Source organism: Populus nigra, chromosome 2 (assembly GCF_951802175.1).
Source record: "Populus nigra chromosome 2, ddPopNigr1.1, whole genome shotgun sequence".
Lineage (NCBI taxonomy): Eukaryota > Viridiplantae > Streptophyta > Magnoliopsida > Malpighiales > Salicaceae > Populus > Populus nigra.
In genome coordinates, this window is record NC_084853.1 from 43,229,200 (window position 1) to 43,247,619 (window position 18,420).

General features: G+C 35.7%; 2 protein-coding genes across 5 annotated transcripts; one reads left to right on the top strand and one right to left on the bottom strand.

Annotated features, from left to right (window-relative positions):
• Positions 1-1,673: 1,673 nt before the first annotated feature.
• LOC133682197 (protein REVEILLE 5-like) lies at positions 1,674-6,688 on the top strand. Of its 2 annotated transcripts, none has more exons than XM_062105482.1 (8): positions 1,674-2,189; positions 3,046-3,103; positions 3,599-3,722; positions 3,836-4,012; positions 4,103-4,231; positions 4,993-5,102; positions 5,421-5,480; positions 6,074-6,688. In XM_062105482.1, the coding sequence occupies exons 1-8, from the start codon at positions 1,882-1,884 to the stop codon at positions 6,179-6,181; spliced, it is 1,074 nt and encodes a 357-aa protein (XP_061961466.1). In that variant the 5' UTR covers positions 1,674-1,881; the 3' UTR covers positions 6,182-6,688. The 2 variants fall into 2 exon arrangements, with proteins under 2 accessions (XP_061961466.1, XP_061961467.1); XM_062105483.1 differs by having other exon boundaries at positions 6,492-6,688.
• Positions 6,689-7,093: 405 nt separating this feature from the next.
• On the bottom strand, positions 7,094-16,002 carry LOC133682196 (uncharacterized). 3 transcript variants are annotated; one of them, XM_062105479.1, is made up of 10 exons: positions 15,076-16,002; positions 14,876-14,974; positions 14,526-14,728; positions 12,605-12,798; positions 12,323-12,428; positions 11,893-12,206; positions 10,727-11,038; positions 9,938-10,019; positions 8,238-9,812; positions 7,094-7,499 (listed from the first exon to the last, which is right to left on the bottom strand). In XM_062105479.1, the coding sequence occupies exons 1-10, from the start codon at positions 15,141-15,143 to the stop codon at positions 7,339-7,341; spliced, it is 3,114 nt and encodes a 1,037-aa protein (XP_061961463.1). In that variant the 5' UTR covers positions 15,144-16,002; the 3' UTR covers positions 7,094-7,338. The 3 variants fall into 3 exon arrangements, with proteins under 3 accessions (XP_061961463.1, XP_061961462.1, XP_061961464.1); XM_062105478.1 differs by having other exon boundaries at positions 10,727-11,134; XM_062105480.1 differs by lacking the exons at positions 12,605-12,798; positions 14,876-14,974; positions 15,076-16,002 and having other exon boundaries at positions 10,727-11,134; positions 14,526-14,656.
• Positions 16,003-18,420: the final 2,418 nt, after the last annotated feature.

Sequence of the window (18,420 nt, forward strand, 5' to 3'; positions counted from 1 at the left end):
ATAATTTTTTTATTTGAATCGGATGGCCTAGAGAGCAAATGCATTTACTGATGTTATTTATTGCTAAATATACAGCACGTTGTCTTGGATACATCGTTGCCCGATGTTACGAGAGTATTTGCTCAGGAAATTCTGTTGGGGACTTTAATCAATACTGGGATCAACAAAGTAAGCAATTTCTCGGTCGCTGTCACTGAATAATTGGTTACACTAGTTCAACTTCCTTTTCAACCATATTGTTTTTGCTAATTCCGAGTTTTGATACGCATAATCAGCATTTTCACAATATAATAATGAGTAGAGGTTAGCTAAACGCAAAGGCAAGCTACTTAAAACAGATAAAGCTGATAATCACAAGCCCCCATGTGTCTCTCTCGAAATAAACTGTCGTAATTCATCCTTCTTCGGTGTCTTCTAGGAAGGGCGCGAGAGCTACCTCTGCCGAGAGTCACACGCAGCATTATCAATCTCACTTCTCTACCCAAAGGTCACGTTAATCTCACCTTGGTTAAAACAAAACAAAAAAAAAAGGTTTTGGATTCGAACTATGAAAATATAAACCAACGAAGTTTTTAATTCTTGGTCTGTTAGTTCAGGTACCAACCAAATCTTGACTTGCAGTGCCGAAGGATATTTTATCATTCTAACGTAATTTGATAAATTTTTTGAAAAATAATGATACAAATTAGAAAAAGTATTGGAGAAATTATTACAGGGAATAACGTCTTGTTTCAAAAGTTATTTCTCAATAAAAATAAAATAAGTACAAAAATAAATATAAAATTATATGAAAATACTATAATTTAAAATCTAATAATTTTTTAAAAAAAATAAATAAGTAGACGTGGCATGAGAAAGAATAAAAAAATAAAATAAAAAGGGTTACCAAAGACATACTAGGTTTTATTTTCAACACACCTAACATCGTTAAAAAAACTTCGATGAAATGATTCTAAAAACACCTTAAAAAACCATCAAATAAGGTTGTAATTGATTAGAAGTTTTGTTCGAAGTTAATTTAGGGTTGATTACGATCTTATTTGGAAGTTGTTAGAATTGTTTCGTCGAGATTTTTTTAAATAATGTTGGATGTGTAAAAAATAGAACTCTAATGCGTTTCTAATGATCTATTTTTTTCTTTTCATTTCTCCCTCCTATTACATCGCATTATTATTTTTTTCTTGAAAATTGAATCTTGAATACTATATTTTAGTCATTGAATCTTTCTAAAATTTTAAATTTAAATTAATTAATTTGTAAAAAAATATATTTTAAAACATGATTAAATAACTACTATTAAAAATAACGTACATGTATAAAAATAATATTTAAAAACATGTTTATATTTAAATTGCACTATTTTTCAAATATATTTTTCACCTGTATCATTCTTCTTAAGATTCTTACCGAACTGCTATTTTTCGAAAAAATTCGTGCCCAAAGGTCACTTCCCCAACCTTATTTAAAAAAAAACGAGGAAACCCACGTAACTGTAATAAAAATTGCCGTTTGCCGAGTCCACGGGTTACCTAACTCTCGATCGAGACAACAACACTGCCACGTGTACGATCATTTCCAAGCCCACGAACACCACCATCACAACTCCGACACTCTCTCTCCCTCTCTAATCTATTATTTATAAAACCATCAATCAATCATTTATAAACCACACATCTTCTGTTCTCACTTTATTTCCTTCTTGCAAGACACGACGCTCAGCACAAAAACCTTAACTGAAAAGACTCACCCAAGACGCTTCTCCTCCTTTGTTGTATTTCTTCCTTGCAGGACAGAACACGCGGTACAAAAACCTTAACATAACAACAAGACCACCCAGAGGAACCTAAACAGGAAGAAAAACAGAGTCGGTTTGTTCTCTTAATGGTGTCGGTTAACCCGAACCCGGCTCCAGGGTTTTATTTCTTCGATCCTATGAATAATAGTAGTCATATGGAGTTACCCGGTGTCAATTTTCTGCCACCAACTAATACTAATACTGCTACCGATACTTGTAATGATACAGTTGCAGCAGCTAATACTACTACCACTAATAATAATAATAATAATCATAAGCTGGTGTCGTTCTCGGAGGATCCGAATAAGAAGATTCGGAAACCTTATACTATTACCAAGTCTAGAGAGAGCTGGACTGAACAAGAGCACGACAAGTTTCTAGAAGCTCTCCAATTGTAAGTATTAGTGTACATCTTCTTTCTTCTTCTTTTTTCTTAATTTTTATTATTGGGTGGTGGTTTTTAGTTCATATGTTTTGCTTGGTTGCAAGAAAAGAGAATTTGTATTTAGTTTCACCTAATTGGTCAGCTAAATGAGAGAAATTGAATAAAAAATTATAAAGGGTTTTTCAGTTTGGCATTGATGATTGGCATGGCAATTCGGGGTTTTGATTATTATTATTATTATATTGCATTTTAATTATAGTTTGGATTTTGAATTTGGGACTTTAGTGATTAATTAAACGAGAGAATTTGAATAACAAAATGAGGGAATTAAGGGTACTTGAACTTGGGGTTACTGATGAGTTTGCTTTCTGGTGTAAACTTGTGTTAATGAAAGCTTGTTTTTATATATATATATATATATATATATATATATTAATTTAGTTTTTGAAATGGGAGCTTTAGTATTTGATGCAGAAGTGGGAAGATTGTTGATTGCTGAAGAAATACGGAGAGAGAAAGATTTTGAATCTTACTACTTATTTTGGTAAAAATGTTATTTTATGTTCTGATAATAAAAACAATTCAATTTATCAGGTTCATCAAGCTCTAACCAGAAAAACCTAACATTGAAAGCTTCTAAACTTTTGTTTCGGTCTTAATAACTTGAATATTGTTATATTCAGTTAGGTGACTATGAAGCTTCTAAACTTCTGTTTCGGTCTTAATAACTTGAATATTGTTATATTCAGTTAGGTGACTATGTGATAAAACTTTCTATGAGATTATCTATGTCACTATAATTCATGCTTTCTGATTTGTCTGTTAACAAACCATGCGTCCTAACCTAAAATTCTTTTGCTTACAGATTTGATCGTGATTGGAAGAAGATTGAAGCATTTGTTGGGTCAAAGACTGTCATACAGGTATCTTAAATAGTCAAATCTATCTTCTTTAAGTGGCAGGTTAAATCACTCTTTGGGTTTGATGTTCTTCCATCCTATCTTCATTTTCCAACTGATATATTTTGCTATATATGCTTATGAGGTTACATTGCATAGTCAGACTTGATCACTTGAACAAATTTGTTAGTGAAAGGCATAACACATATCTATTGCGTACAGGTTAAAGCTCTGAAACGGTAAATATATTTTCGTTGTAATGATTACAGTTGATCAAAGAAATGATGAAACCACCTATTTATGGGAGTAATTTAGAGATTTCCTTATGATGTGGTATATTGATTCACTACTCCCAAGACCATAAACTCAAACATTTTGAGGGAGTTTTGGCCTCCTGGGCATATGTCAGGTGTTTTCTCGTGCTTTTGTGTGTCTGTCACAGACTCGCAGCTATTCGTGAACCACATGTCCACCATCAAAATGTTTTTGCATGTAAAATTTAATGGATGTTCTTGGCAGATACGGAGCCATGCGCAGAAGTACTTTCTGAAGGTTCAGAAGAGTGGAACAAGCGAACATGTACCTCCACCTCGGCCAAAGAGAAAGGCAGCTCATCCTTACCCTCAAAAGGCTCCTAAAAGTGGTTAGTATGTTCAAACTTTGTGTTAATATTTTGAGAAGGCGAGAGGAGGATGTGGATTGAATTCTTCTAATTCTGGATTAATCTTTGTTTGTTTGTTTGTGTATCTCTAACAGCTGCAGTTGCATCCCAAGTGACTGGGTCATTTCAATCTTCATCTGCTTTGCTTGAACTTGGATATCTCTACAGGCCTGATTCAACATCAGTTCTTGGAAATCCAATTACAAGTGGAGCTTTATCTACCTGGAGTTTTAACTCTGTACCACCAGTCAGCATGTCACAGATAACTAATGGTATCTTTTTTTTCTTCTAAGCTCCCCTCCTCTTTTCTTTTCTTCTTCAAGAGCTACAGTTATTATAGTAAATTATGTGTGTATTCTCAGATGATGTGGGATTGGCTGGGCCAACAATTGCAAATAAATGTTGCTACAGTAGCAGTAATGAAAGTGCCTCGAGGACTTGGCAAACTGGCAAAATAATTGATAGACGGGCTCAGGGCAAGCCAGAAAGAGGTCAGTATCATGCTTCTTATTTGAAGTTGAGATACAGATGTAGCTGAAAAATGATGGGCTTTTTTCCTTCTTAAAACCTTTTGGCTTTCCAAAGCACGACTCATGAACCAAGTGCATTTAAGCTTTAATCATGCTTTTGTGTCTGTTCCACATGAACACACTGGACTTCTTCTCTCCTCTTTCAGACTTGTAGTGGTATTCTAATGACGTGTCTTGGTCATCAAGTCAGTGTTGATAGCATTCTAGCTGTGTTTTAGTGCAGCGAAAAGGAAGTTGCATTTGGGATTTGTTGATGGTTTGGTAATTTCAGGCGCAAAAAATGGTTTCTCTTTCCTATTGAAGGAAAAGGGTTATGTTCTGCAAGTCTCTCTCTTTTCTGTCATTGTTGCTAGCGACCTTTTCTGTATCATCCTTTATTTTTTTGCCGCTTCTTAACATCTTTTAGTTCAACAGTTATAATGATGCTCATGCTGCATCAAACTGACAATTAGCTTTCATTTTACATCATAAAGCATGTATGGATATTACCTCTGTTGAATAGATCTGTGTCCATCACGCCAAGCTTCCCTGGTGCCTTGGATGATACCCTTTCTTGTTGCTGGCATTTAAGGCTCTTTCTGCCTTGTGGATCTGAACCTCTCTTTTTCATTATACACAACTGGACTTGTAGATAGTGTTGTGAATTGTGTGCATCGTCCATCATCTGCTGGTAAATCTTCTTCTATCCTATGCATGATGAGTTCATACTGTTCCAAATGCAGTTATGCCGGACTTTGCTCAAGTGTACAGCTTCATTGGAAGTGTCTTTGACCCCAATGGCAGTGATCACTTGCAGAGATTGAAGCAGATGGACCCAATAAATTTGGAAACAGTGAGTTGTTTTTTCATCTTTTCTATCTTTTATGCCTTCATGATTCCTCACAATGTGTGTTGCATTCAGTAGGTCGGTTGGGGTATAGAGTAGATTGAGATTAGTTATTAAAAATCATGCTTCGTGTGAAGAGGGTGGAAGCAACTTTGCATTCTGCCTCACCCTTTTCTCTTCAGTCTTTTCATGAAAATATATCATTCTTGTATGTAAAAATCATTGGTTTTGCCTTTATTCCTCTGAAGAAATTGCAGGTTTTGGTTTTCCTTGTCACCTGGAAAACACAAATTGACTCGAGAGATTTTATTTGGCTTTTCTCAGGTTTTGTTGTTGATGAGGAACCTCTCTATCAATTTGACAAGTCCAGAATTTGAGGATCATGTAAGCATTTTTAACACTAGTTACGCATTTTACTTTCTTTAACCTTGTTGTGTTTTGTGATATTCACCTGTGATGCACCAAAATCTGAATCATGGAGCCAGTTTACATTAAATCGGACTCATTATTCATACTTACCTGCTGTTCATGTATAATTTATGTGCATGATGTTATTTAATTCTTATTTTCTCTACTGCATGCCGCAATTGGTTCTGTTCATTCATCACCATTCCAAGGATGCCTCATAAAGTTTTGGCTATTCTCGATTGTTTAAAATTATGGATTTACAATATTGGAAAACTTATGTCTCAAAAGAGTTCTCTATTTATTCCTTGCATAGGTATGGATATTTTACTCTTTCATTGATTGACAATTTTCTTGTGGTGTTCCTGCTTTCTTGAAGGTCATTTTGGTTCTCAACCAGTAACTTTATGAAATGATATAACCAATTTGGTCCCTGGATTTCCTGTTGCAATCTCTGTATATCTCCTACGACTTTTATCAGCACTCGTTTTAAACTTTTCCATGACATAAGTAGAATGGTTTTTAGTCATCATGCCGTCACTCATTTGTCAACTCCAATGAAATCCATGCAGAGAAGGTTGCTTGCGTCTTATGATGTTGACTCTGAGAAGGTTAATGAGGGTGGTGTGTACAGAAATACCACTGTTGATAGGTTGGGAAACCCTATTCCAGCTATTTGAACAGTGGAAAAGAAAATTCATTGAACTTCCTGTATTGTGGACACAAACCGTGAAACGCCAATCTTGGAAGAGAAGGCTACGTGGGTGGCATCGTTAATGAGTGAAAGTGTCTAGAAGTTGATCTGTATATATGTATGTCTTATATAATATAGAACATGCTCTTCCTAGGTCCGTCAATCTGTAGTGTCTTGTGTGTACATATACATGTTCCCATTGCTTTCCAGGAATCTAGGACAGTTTTATCCTCCACTTTATGGCCCAAGGGCAATCTTGTATAGAGCTGAGTGCTTTTACTTTTGTGTTCTTTTAGGTTTCTTGAGGTTTTTGTTTGCGGGAGCAGCATTTAGGAGCTGTATAATGTGTATTGAGCAATCAATGTGAAGGGGAAACCTTGTACAAATAATACAAAGAACGAATCGTGAACAAACTAAGCCCTTACTCTTGTATTACCTGACATTAGCTTGACTAAAGTCGTCTGTCCATGTGGTGGCATGTTTTTTGGTTCAAGTGTGTGCTGTTATGGAGTGTTTTATAGTTCATTTATAGGACTGTCCATTGATTTCTGTGGGTGACCGGAGTGCTGCTAGAAAAACGCAGCAGAGTCTACCTTCTTTCTTCACTTGACAGCAGCCTCGTCTTTCCACCGCGGAGACAATGCCACGGTTTTCGAGTTCAAACTGAATCAAATGATCTCTTGGTAAGTTGGAACACAACATGTTGGAATAAAACTGCTAGAGTGATGTGATGACCCTTCCAATTTATAATAGCACTCTATTAATAGTGAAGCAATTGTATTTTAGCCATGACTTGGTACATGCATTTGATATCGTATGATTAGGGTCGACGGAGGATTTCTTCTCATTGCAGATCTTAACTCTCCAGGGTGATATGATTTATGTCCTCAACCATAGCTGCTTAAAAATCTTGGATACCGTTTTATAAAAAAACAATTCTAAGGAAGGAAGATGGGAGGTGTTTTCAAATATGAAAAAAGCAAGGCAAAGGTCCCAAATAGATGCCAATTTCCAGTCATTACCATTTAATTACATCCAACCACTGGCAATCCCTTCCGAAGAAGCATATCAAACCCATTTACCATGCCATGTGGATCCAAGCATGATATCATGGATGCATCGCCACACACAACACGAAATCCACTATCTATATCCAAAACTCATGTCTAACTCGTGACCATATATCCCTGGACCATGGCCTGGAGTGGCGAAAGGGTGAATTTGCTTAGAGTTTGACCTGAGTTCCATCTCGATCAGCCTTTGGAGTGCCTCCGGTTGATTGCTTTCACCACCACCATCGTTAGCTGCACATTCATTGAGAACAAGAATCAGATTAAAGTAATGGCAGAAGTGCCAACATGACAACAAAGAAACGTGTACCTTGATCCCTACCACAAATGCATAGCGATATTACAGGGTGCATGAGCAGGAGTATATATCAAATCTAATTTAAGGACAGAATTATAGAGCCATCGCCTGTGTGCGTGACTTTCTGACTCCATAAGGGAAAACAAACATGCATTCGATTTATAACTTTTGACTTTGACTCATAATTCAAAAGTTAATTTCTATAAATAACTTGAAAGGAAAAAAATGGGTTTGGTTGCGAGTGTGTTTAGTGGAAAAAAAATGACTCAAGGACAACTTTTTCGAATAAGGAAGATGGTATGAGTTAAAATTAAGTGAAAAGTTGAAATGACTTTTGATTAAATCAAAGCGTTGATTCAATTTTGTAGTAACTTTTTATTTAGGTTTGCAACCAAATACATTTATGACTTTTCCATGAGTAAAAACAACTTAAATCAATTTACAAAAAACCATACCAAACATAACCTGAATCAATCAATTTGAACGACAAAGTAACTATAGCAACAATTACCACACTAAATGAAATTGTAAGAAAGATTTGTGCAATGAAAAATCATTGAACAATATTAGAGAGAGGAACCCACAGAAAGGAGGGACTTCGAAGTCAAATAAAAAGGCAAGCTGTTTAATAGTTAGAAGGCAGAAAGGAACCAACTACTTGTTGAGTGCTATACCTTGAGGTGGAATTCCAAGGGCACCAAAGTAGGGCTGCCTTTGACCAATAGGGAAACCTTGCATTGGACTTGATTCCTGCATAAAACCAGTCACCTGATTGTTGGGATGTGGAAGCGGAATCGCACCCCTGGACAATTCGCGTCGTAGGAGTGGAGAAGGAAAACTGCCACGCATATGCAATTGATGTAACATAGAATCACGCGTAGTAGGATTAAATCCAGTCAGTGCACTGCTAGGGTGATGGAAAGGGGGACGAAGCATATTTTCTGGGAATTGATGATTAGGAGTATCATGGCGAATGTTCTCTGGGGCCACTAATTTCATCTGAGCATTCATATTAGCAGGATGAGAGTCTAATGGATGGAACATTGGCCCTGGACGATTCAACTGAGGTTGAAGCTGGGGAGAAGATGGCTGGACATGGAGATTATGATAATGAACATCAGGCTCCCTCATATCATAAGGACCACGAAGAAAAGGTGGACCTTTGTGACCTCCAATAGGCCTTTCGTCCCTGAATCCAGAATTCAAAGCTGCAAGTTTCTCAGCAATGTCAACTGATGTCCCTGGAATCGGCATTAACTCAGATTTAGTTGAATTCCTAGCGAGTAGAAAGTTTCGGAGATTCAAAGGGTCACTGACTGCAATCAAGCTATCCTCTTCAGGAAGTTGAATTTCATAAGACCCATCAAAGCCACCTAGCTTAGAGCTCATTTCCGTTCGAAGATGTGAAGAGTCCGCTTCATTTTGAGGATCAAAGCCTAACAAATGCTCTTCAGTCCTATCCAACACAATTTGCTGTCTTTGCTTTGATGCTAAGACACCACTTCCATGACTAGACATGCTCGACGGAATTTCAACTGTTGGAGGAAGGAGACCATCATCTATTACAGGTATGGGTAACCCATGAGACTCTGAAGCATCATCTCTAGCATATCCAATCGAGTTCCTTTGTCTGGAAATAGGTGCTCCTACTGATTGCAGTTCCTTCATGAAAGCAGTTCCAAAAAGTGTTTCAAGAGTCAAAGCCTTACCTGAATTGGGAATGTTTTCAGCATCTGCATGTCTTGGCTTGTGAGCTGCCTTGCTTGGATTTGCCACCCCACTATTTTGTTGTCTGTCTGTAGCACTGATCCCTAGATTGGCAGATGGTGCTAAATTATTCAGGCCTGTCCCCTTCTGTAACAAGGAAAGAAGGTGCTGGGATGCATGAACATCAGCTTTCTCTTGCTCGGCCTTAACATCACCACCTCCCCAGCCATAAACAGGTGGCGGCAAAGCCGAACCATTTTCTGTAATTTCTGAAAGAATAGATTGTTCAAGGTCTTCGCATGTAAGTACAGCTGGAGTTGCATCTAGTTTACCAGTGATGGACAATTCCTCATTATTTTCAACGCTGACAGACTTTTGATTTGATTTCAAATGCCTGTCTGCAAGTTCAAAGCTTTGGAAGGGAAAGGTTGGCAACATGTGATCAGTAGTTTTAACCTGGGATCCACCCTTTTCACCACCAACAATTAGTGAGAGCAAATCATTTGGCTTGCCAGATGGGAGATTGTCAACAGGTTTCTTTTCTGTTTCAGTAAAGAAGAGGATGAAAGAATTAGAATTCAGTAAAACAAGTTTAACTCTATGAGCAATTGTGAATGGTGGCAGCATCCAACAAAAGAAACAACAATGAATGAATTGGTCCATAAACCTTCTTCACTAAACCACTGAGCAAACTTGGAAGATTGACTGGTCTGAGGGCTCCGTGGGTCATCTGCTTTAACATCATGATGCTGAAAAAACAACAAAATATATTTAAAAGAGTGCCATTTCATGCTTTAAGCTTTGACACAAAATACTACTGCAAAAGGCACTTGTTCCAATTATGATGCAGGCAGCAAATTCATTTACTGGAAAGAAGAAAATTAGCAGGGTGTGAATCCATGCAGAACCAACTGAAGGAGAAAATTCATTTGGATTGGTGAAGTTCATCCAACCAAGTTGATAGCATTCAACTTCATACCTTTTTATGGGGATTAAAGTGATGAATACCAATACAGATAGCAAAATTACAGGGTTTTCTTATTTTGGAGAGGCTGGTTTGCACCGCAAATTTTTCATGAGACTTGTATGACACAATCTTCATGGCAACTCCATCATAACTTTTCATTTTACTACTATAAGCGTCTACAAACCATGCTAAAATATGATGTATTCTTGATAAACCTTTTGAAAACTTGTCCAAAACTCTGGTGAACATAAACCCAGAAACATGGAAAACGGAAGTTCAGTTATCTATGGTTAGGGAAAAATTATAACAGATACCAGCTTGCATTTACATATACACAAATATATGTGAAGACAGCTAAAGATTCTGAAATTGAACAAAATTAATTCAGGTACATCACTTAAAATTAGCACCAGCTGAGGAATTCAGCAAAATAGAATTTTAAAAAGAAGTGATTAGGAATGTGTGCATTGAGAAAGAGAGTTCGGTTACCTCGATGAAACTGGAGGAACCAGTACCATTTAGTGTTAAAGCACTGCCAAAAAGCTTGTCCAGAATTGAGGTTGAATGGGATGAACCAGATTCACCCACATTTTTATTCCCTGGCACATTCTCAGCATCAAGATCTATTGCTTCACTGTTCTCAGAATCTATAAAGGCTTCTGGAAGATTAGAAGTCTTAGAATCAATTCTTTTACTTGAAAGATCCAAAGCTGCTGCTAAATTCAGAATATTTTCGCTCTTGTTATCGACAGAAACACAAGCACTTGGGCTTCTATAATGCTGCGCATTCAAATCCATTTCCTGCGAAAATTGTTTTCCATCTTGATTATTTGAAGTCTCATCTAAAACATGAGTACCTTTTTTTTGCAAAAGGCTTCCCTCGAGTTCAATGTCAACCTATAGCAAATCAATAAGAGAACAGTTCATAAAAGGTGATGATTTATTAACAAATAATTAGACTCAAACATCACATACAATGATAATTGGAGAGTGAATCTCAAAACATAGAAAAATAAGGGCAACATAATACTTTCACAAACATATGATCAATCTGTTGATTTTTACACTGTTTCAACTTGATCAGTACCAAATATTATTTTGCAAGCTAACTATATAAATAAGATCTAAACCGAAATTGGTGTGTGAAGAACAACCGGCAATATATCATATAACAACCAAAAAGCTAAAAAGGAAAAGGAGACAATCAAGCAACCTTTGAAAATGCAAGTGTTTTCAACCTCAGCCAAGAGATTTCCGGACAATTTTCACAGGCAGCACAAACAAGGCAGTCACATATTCATTCAAGAGATATACTAGCAATTCCATATTATTGTGCTTAATTGGATTAGTGGATGATACTGTGACAGCACAGCAAGACTATGATGATACACGGATTGACAATGCAATTCCATATGATAGGCACTTGCATGTTTATGGTATGTTAGGTGATCTCTCAAGCACTGCTGATTGCTGATGAGGTGTGAAAGTAGAATATTTCTCCGCAAATAAAACATTGTAAGACTTACTCCATTAACCAGAAGGATCCTGAGGCTTGCTAGTCAAAAATAATCTCAAGGAAAAAGATATAAACAAACAGTATTCTGGCCTGCCAACTTTTCACTGCATATGTATTTGAGAAAATATAAGAGAATAACCTCTGAGGGATCAGAATTGGTTAAAGATTTTGCACCAGCATGCTTCTCTACTATGGCGCTTGAAAATCCTGGGGGCACAAGAGGTCTGGATACAGGAGCTTGTAAGGGGTATAGAGGCTTATCAGGATCATTAATTGGCATAGGCTGTATCACTGTCTTGTCCAATTCATTGCTTCCATTCAGAAGTCTTTTATTATCTTTTGAGTCCTCCAATAACTCAGTAACATCAGATGCATCTTTAGACTTTTCTGGATTCAGTTTCTGCTTTTCTTGAAAAGCTTTATGTTGTTCTTTCCTCATTGATTCAAAAGAAGCTGAAAGGACATGATATGTTAAACTTGCATTCGCTGAAGGAAACTTATCACTAAACTAGAAGCAAAGTATAATTACTTGCTCTTCCATATAAATCCCATCAAAAAAGAGACATTACCTCTTCTCTTTCTTTCCTCCTCTGCCCTATCGTCACTCGTGTATTCAGAAGAACCAAATGTTTCATCATTAAGAGAGTCAGTTTCCCTGCGCGAATGAGGCATGGCCTGAAATATTACAGGGAAGAGTTAAAACAAACTTCAAGAGGAGACTTCCTGGATAAGGACTAGAGTGCTTATTAAAAGCTACACATACCACCAAACCCACTCACTAGACATTACATGTCTGATTAAAATTTGCAAGCAGTATCATACTAACAAAAGACAAAAAGAATAGGCCTAACCCTATAAGGACGAGGTGGTTGATACAGCTCATTACTCTTATTGAGCTGGAATTGATCATTAGATCGAAACTTTGGAGCTGACAGCCCTGCACCATATCCAGACGGTCTAGGAAAAGAACCACTTCCAAGAAGTCCATCATGCTCAGGAACTTGCCCAGATCGCCGAGATTGGTTGCCAAAACGCCTTCCAGCGTCTAGACATATACACATCATTCATCCGGTCAATAACTATGTTACAGGATTTGTAATTCAGATAGTTGCATCACAGATCAACAGTAACTGAAATCTCAGTGACAACATATATCAAATTGTAGCCGCAGAATTGAGCAGTATATGACAGCAGTAAAAGACACATTGAGAATCCTTTTGTTGCTCCCAAGAGCATTATATGAGAAGCCAACTGAATTCAACTCATTGGTAGCGCATGACAGATGCAAACACGGAACATTCATCAATCTACTCTTTTGTCCCAGTCATCTGGCATGACAGAAAAGAAAAATGAACGCTAAAAATTCCAATTCACCTCTCTAATGATGTCAGGGTACATACTGGTACTATGCATGAACTACAAACTGCATCCTATCTCCTGCTGCCAAGCTTTGGAGGAAGTATGAACCAAACTCAAATCAGCTATAAACTTCTCAAACCCAAGTCATTTTATAACAATATCATTCAAGGTAGGAGAAGCTGGAATAACATGGAATTGGTATATATCATACTGCTAACTTCTACTAATTTCCTAGAGTTCAAAAGAAAGGTAAAAATGTATTGGCTTGCTTTCCTCGAAAAGCCCAAAAGAGTAAAGATATGTATGCACCCACATTTCCTGTGTGGTGTTGGCTAGAAATTAACTGCAAGCAACTAAAACATGCTTTTAAATTTCATGAGCAGATTAAGCCATGATATGATAAACCAACTTGCATCGAAATAGTAGCCTACTTTAAGGTTTGACAAAACTTGTTCAAGTATTCCAGTCATCATCGGCCAATTTTTTTTTTGTTTTGCCCACATTAAAGATCCTGTCAATAGATTGTTCCTATGAAACACCATTTTTTTCCTGGGAAAATGCGTGTCTATTCAAAAGTCTCTAGATATCACGTGCCTGTGATTCAGTATTTTTCTGGAAAAATAAGTGAGTATATTCCTTGTGATTCATAGTTTTCCGTTACTAAAAGGCCAGCCTAATCAGCTTCTCATTTCTTTGTAAAAAGAGAAGAAAGGAGGGTTACCTGAGTCACATAATAGCTGTTTACTATTTAAAAACTAATTATTATTTGAAATGGCAGAGTTGAACTGATGATTTAGAGTTTACTCAAGTTATGTAGTTTCAACACACAACATGAGTTCGATTCTCTTGGCTGTCAGGGGTGAGCAATTTCACATTTGGGCTACATCCACACACATCAGCCTGGGATTTCTCTCGTACATGTTGGAAAAATGGTTTGCATCCAATCAGGGTTGGCCAGGAAGGATAACAACGAAAACTCAAACACTGTCCCAGTAGTTGTTGAAAGAGCCATTTGAAAATATCATATTTTGAAACGGCGTATCACTTAACAAACTCATCAAATATGAGTTAAGATCAGTACTAATAAACGGCTGAAATTACAAAATGTTCAAGATATTACTTTCAGATGCACCTCATGAAGATGAAACACCAATTTTCTAAATACGAGCCCATAAAGCTGACAGAGGAAGGGGATTCTTGCCCACTCTTGGTATGGTAATCAGATGTTCACAGCTTAACACCTTTTCCATTTAGCTTCTCATAACAAAAGTGAAAAATTAACCATAGCATTGGCATTGATATAATTCTTGCAAGTAAAACACGACACTGTTTAACTATTACCAGGACCCAAAAATGCGACTAGTCCCTATGACAGAAAGATCAACAGAATAGCAAACTTATGTCAAGCCTTACCTGAATCCCAATCAGATTGTGAGTCACTGTCCCGATCACTCCTTCCAGAGGAACGGCTATCCCACCTTCCATGAATACCCCGAGAAAAATTACTTGAATCCCCTCTAGTGGGTGGGGATGAGCTATAATCATTACGTCTAAAACTTTGTGATGATGCACTGCCAGGAATTCTATATCGATCCTGTGAAGTGTCCCCGAGTTCACTGTTAGAGGGAAGAAAATGGGAATTAGTTTCACAACACATGAAGAAAGCAATAGCAGTACCAACTATCAGGGACACCATTTTCATTCAAATTTTGAAGGGATAAGGATTCTACAGACAAGGCTTGACCACGTAACCTACAACTTACCTTAGAAGTGATTGATCAAATCCACTTGGTAATTTTTTGCAAACATCCAATTCACTCAAGGATAGTAGAAATTCTCTTGTATATGAAATTTTTAGCTTCCTGTACCATTCAAACAACCAATATCACTTGCTAAAAACCCCATCAAAATTAAAAAGAACAACGCCACAAAAACAGAAAACATGAGAAAGAAATGTTATTACTTTCGTGATTCATTGCTCGTTTCCACGTGCTGATTCGGTCCAGGTAGATCTCCACTTTGTAAACTCATTCTGCTAAAACTTGATTATATTGACAGCCGATCACAATTCAGTCACTCCCGTTCTCTAATCCACTAATCACTACATGTGAGCTCAAATTTACAAAATCCCGCATCTGCTAAGCAATACCCATATTTCCTATCACCATCTCTCTGCTTTCACCGACTATATATGTCAAAAACTATTCCTCTATATAACCCAGTAAAGTTCGCTAACAAAATTTGCTAATTCACGACCAGAAATTCGTCTATCTCGCTAATCCAGAACCCATCAACACATATCCAATCAGATTCAAGACATCGAATTCAGTGCCAACCAAGAAATGGCCAAATACAAGCTAATATCGCGCTAAAACCATTATCTGATCCAGCTCCATCCACAATTAAATTCACAAGAGACACGGACAAAACCTTACTTGGCACAAAAATGAAGCTCGAATTTCACGTATGTACAAAAAATCACTAATCGTCCGTTCTTTCTTTCTTTTTAAGATCAAGAACTTGAAATCTTGAACCCTAAACCGTCTAAAAAAACGCTTGATTGTAAAAATTCCTAAGATAAAGAAGTTCAAATTTAGATCGAATTAGACAAATTCTAAATCCTGGGTTTTCATTTTAGCTAATCTATGGAGCTCCAAAACTAGGGTTTTTGTCGAGGAATGAGCTACCTGGATCGAAGGAGAAGCAGAGAGAAAGAGCGCGACAGAGAGGGAGGTGAGAATCAGGGTTTCAAGCTCCGATACTTTCCATTGGATCGGGGAGCTTGCAGCTATTTCTTTTCTTTTCTTTTCTTTTTGAGAGAGAGATTGGGAGTTGCACACGGCAAAGAGTTGCAGAAATGACGCTATTCACAATAAACAAGCTAAGGTTGGCAAGAAGAGAGAGTTTTAATAAAACAACTACTACCAAAAAAAAACGGTGTTTGTTGGATAATCATACGCGCTAGCTTAGTGCGTGTATTTTGAGCTCCTGTTTATTATTATTATTAATTAACAAAAACCAAAAGAAGCGGTAATTACCTTATAAAATATTAATCATTGCAATTTAAAAAAAAAATACATTTTTATTATTATTTAACATTTTAATTAATGAAGATTGAGGTTAATCATTTATTACGATTTATTTTTATATTGTTGTCTAGGTCTCGAAACTCATTAGAATGATTAGTAATTAAATTTTAGAGATGGTGCTTTTATGCTGCACTACTTACAAAACATTATATATTACAATAATATATATTTTTAATTTTATTATTTAACATTTTATTTATTTAAAATTAAACTTTATAATTTTTTATCTTTTATTGTATTATCTCGGTCTCATAATCAATGTTACAGGTTTAACAGATTAACTCAATTAACTTAAAAAAATCTTTTTTAATTGAGATTTTTTTTCCAGCCTAATTCTTCAACATTTAGTTTATTAGGAATGATGTTTTATGATTTGTCTCGATTTACTTTTTATGAAGTTATTTCAATCTTATGACTTGGAATACGGGTACTATGAATTAGCCAAAGAAGCATTAGGTCATTTTATTGTATCATTTTTTTAGATTAAATATTTTCCAATTTCATCAAATGAACTCATTATAAATTGGGTTTTGTAATTTTTTCAATTTATTTTTTATAAAGTTATCATAATCTCATAATCTAGATACAAGTTTGGCTTGTTGTCTGAAGTTATTTTTTTGTTTATTTTCTATGAGGTTATTCCAATTTCATGACCTGCATCATGAGTTTAGCAGATTAACTTGGGTCATTTTTATGCCCATTTTTATTTATTTTTTTCAATTTCATCTTTTAATAATAGATTGACTGAGAATTAGGCTTTATAATTTGTTTTGATTAACTTTGTATAAGGTTATTTTAGTCCTATGACCAAGGTCATGAGCTTGACATGTTAATTTAAATTGACTTAGGTCATTTATTTTTTAAAAAATCAATTTAATCATTCAATATTAGGTTTTGAGGATTATGTTTCATAATATGTTTCGATTGACTTTATATGGAATTATCATAGTCTCATGATATGAGCTGTAAATTTAACATATTAGATCATTCAAATAAAGTGTCATCTCAATATTAAAAAAAATATCATTTTGATTTTTTTTAATCAAATTATATTTTAACTATTTATCTGGATTGTTTTTTAACATGTCAACTCAATCGAGTTATATTAAGATAACTCCCACATGGTTTTATTTTATTTTTTATTAGAAAAATGTTAGCAATATTTAGGTGATTCTTTTTATGTTAAAAAACAATTGTTCGGGCTCGACATGCCATTGGCCAACAGTCTAGTTATAAAAACGTAAAGGACGTGGAAAAATCTTTTATGGTTTTACTGTGGATTTACCATGGATTATAACGGTAATATTATAGTTTTTTTCCCCTAACAAGGAAAATTAGATGGATTAGACTTGTGGGGTAAAATGGTCTTTTCATGAGATTAATTTGCCGCTTTTTATTTTGTTCGGGAGCAAGAGTGTCTTTTCTATTTTCCTATAACGGTCAAATAATTATATTGCCCTTGAAAGTTAAAATATATTAATATCAGGCATCTGAGCTTTATAGGAATTTTATTTTACCATGATCATTGCAAAGACTCAATCTCTTTTGCCATCAAAATTTTTTAACCTTGATCACAGGGGTTTTTATTTTATAATGATTTTTTTTATTATTATCACTTAATCCCAAGGACATTTCTTATTTGTCAAAACACAATAAAGATAAACTTGTTTACTCATGCAACGCACGCATCAGCCTTTGTATCGCTTTTAGAAAAAATGTGTAACTAACTCTAATGGTAGTGCTAATGCCGCATCATTTGATTCGTCTCTGCGTTTTTTTTCTCTTTAGATGGCACGTGCATAGTGATTCCATCTGGTTTGGCGCTAGATCACTTTTTTTTTCAATCTGAAGCAAAAAAAAATCAAGATTTAAAAAAAAATTAGGTTCAATCTCAATATCAAATGCCTCTTTAAAAGTAGTTGATTCTTTTGACAAAAAAAACCAAAAAAAAAAAACCAATAGCAAATGACCAGAAACTAAGGGGAGATGCAAACAATATGAGCCAACGCCACAAAAGTGTGAGGAGCGGAGAGAATGATACTCATTGAAGAAAATCAGTGGTATTCACTGCTTGAATCATGGTGAATTGTCCGCAATGTAATGTATTACTAATCTCTTTTAAGTTTTATGTTAATTAACACTATTAAGAGATGCAAATATTATATATAGGGTATATTCTCAATCTATCATCTAATTATCAGAGTAATCCTAATTATACA

Excerpts from the sequence above, each read along its gene's own strand:
- LOC133682196 (XM_062105478.1), bottom strand. The coding sequence starts at position 15,143 with ATGAGTTTACAAAGTGGAGATCTACCTGGACCGAATCAGCACGTGGAA. Across the intron at positions 10,020-10,726 it reads GTTCCTCCAGTTTCATCGAG|CATCATGATGTTAAAGCAGA; the intron begins GTAACCGAACTC and ends TTGTTTTTTCAG. Across the intron at positions 7,500-8,237 it reads CCTTGGAATTCCACCTCAAG|CTAACGATGGTGGTGGTGAA; the intron begins GTATAGCACTCA and ends ATGAATGTGCAG.
- LOC133682197 (XM_062105482.1), top strand. The coding sequence starts at position 1,882 with ATGGTGTCGGTTAACCCGAACCCGGCTCCAGGGTTTTATTTCTTCGAT. Across the intron at positions 3,104-3,598 it reads GGTCAAAGACTGTCATACAG|ATACGGAGCCATGCGCAGAA; the intron begins GTATCTTAAATA and ends TGTTCTTGGCAG. Across the intron at positions 4,232-4,992 it reads TCAGGGCAAGCCAGAAAGAG|TTATGCCGGACTTTGCTCAA; the intron begins GTCAGTATCATG and ends TTCCAAATGCAG.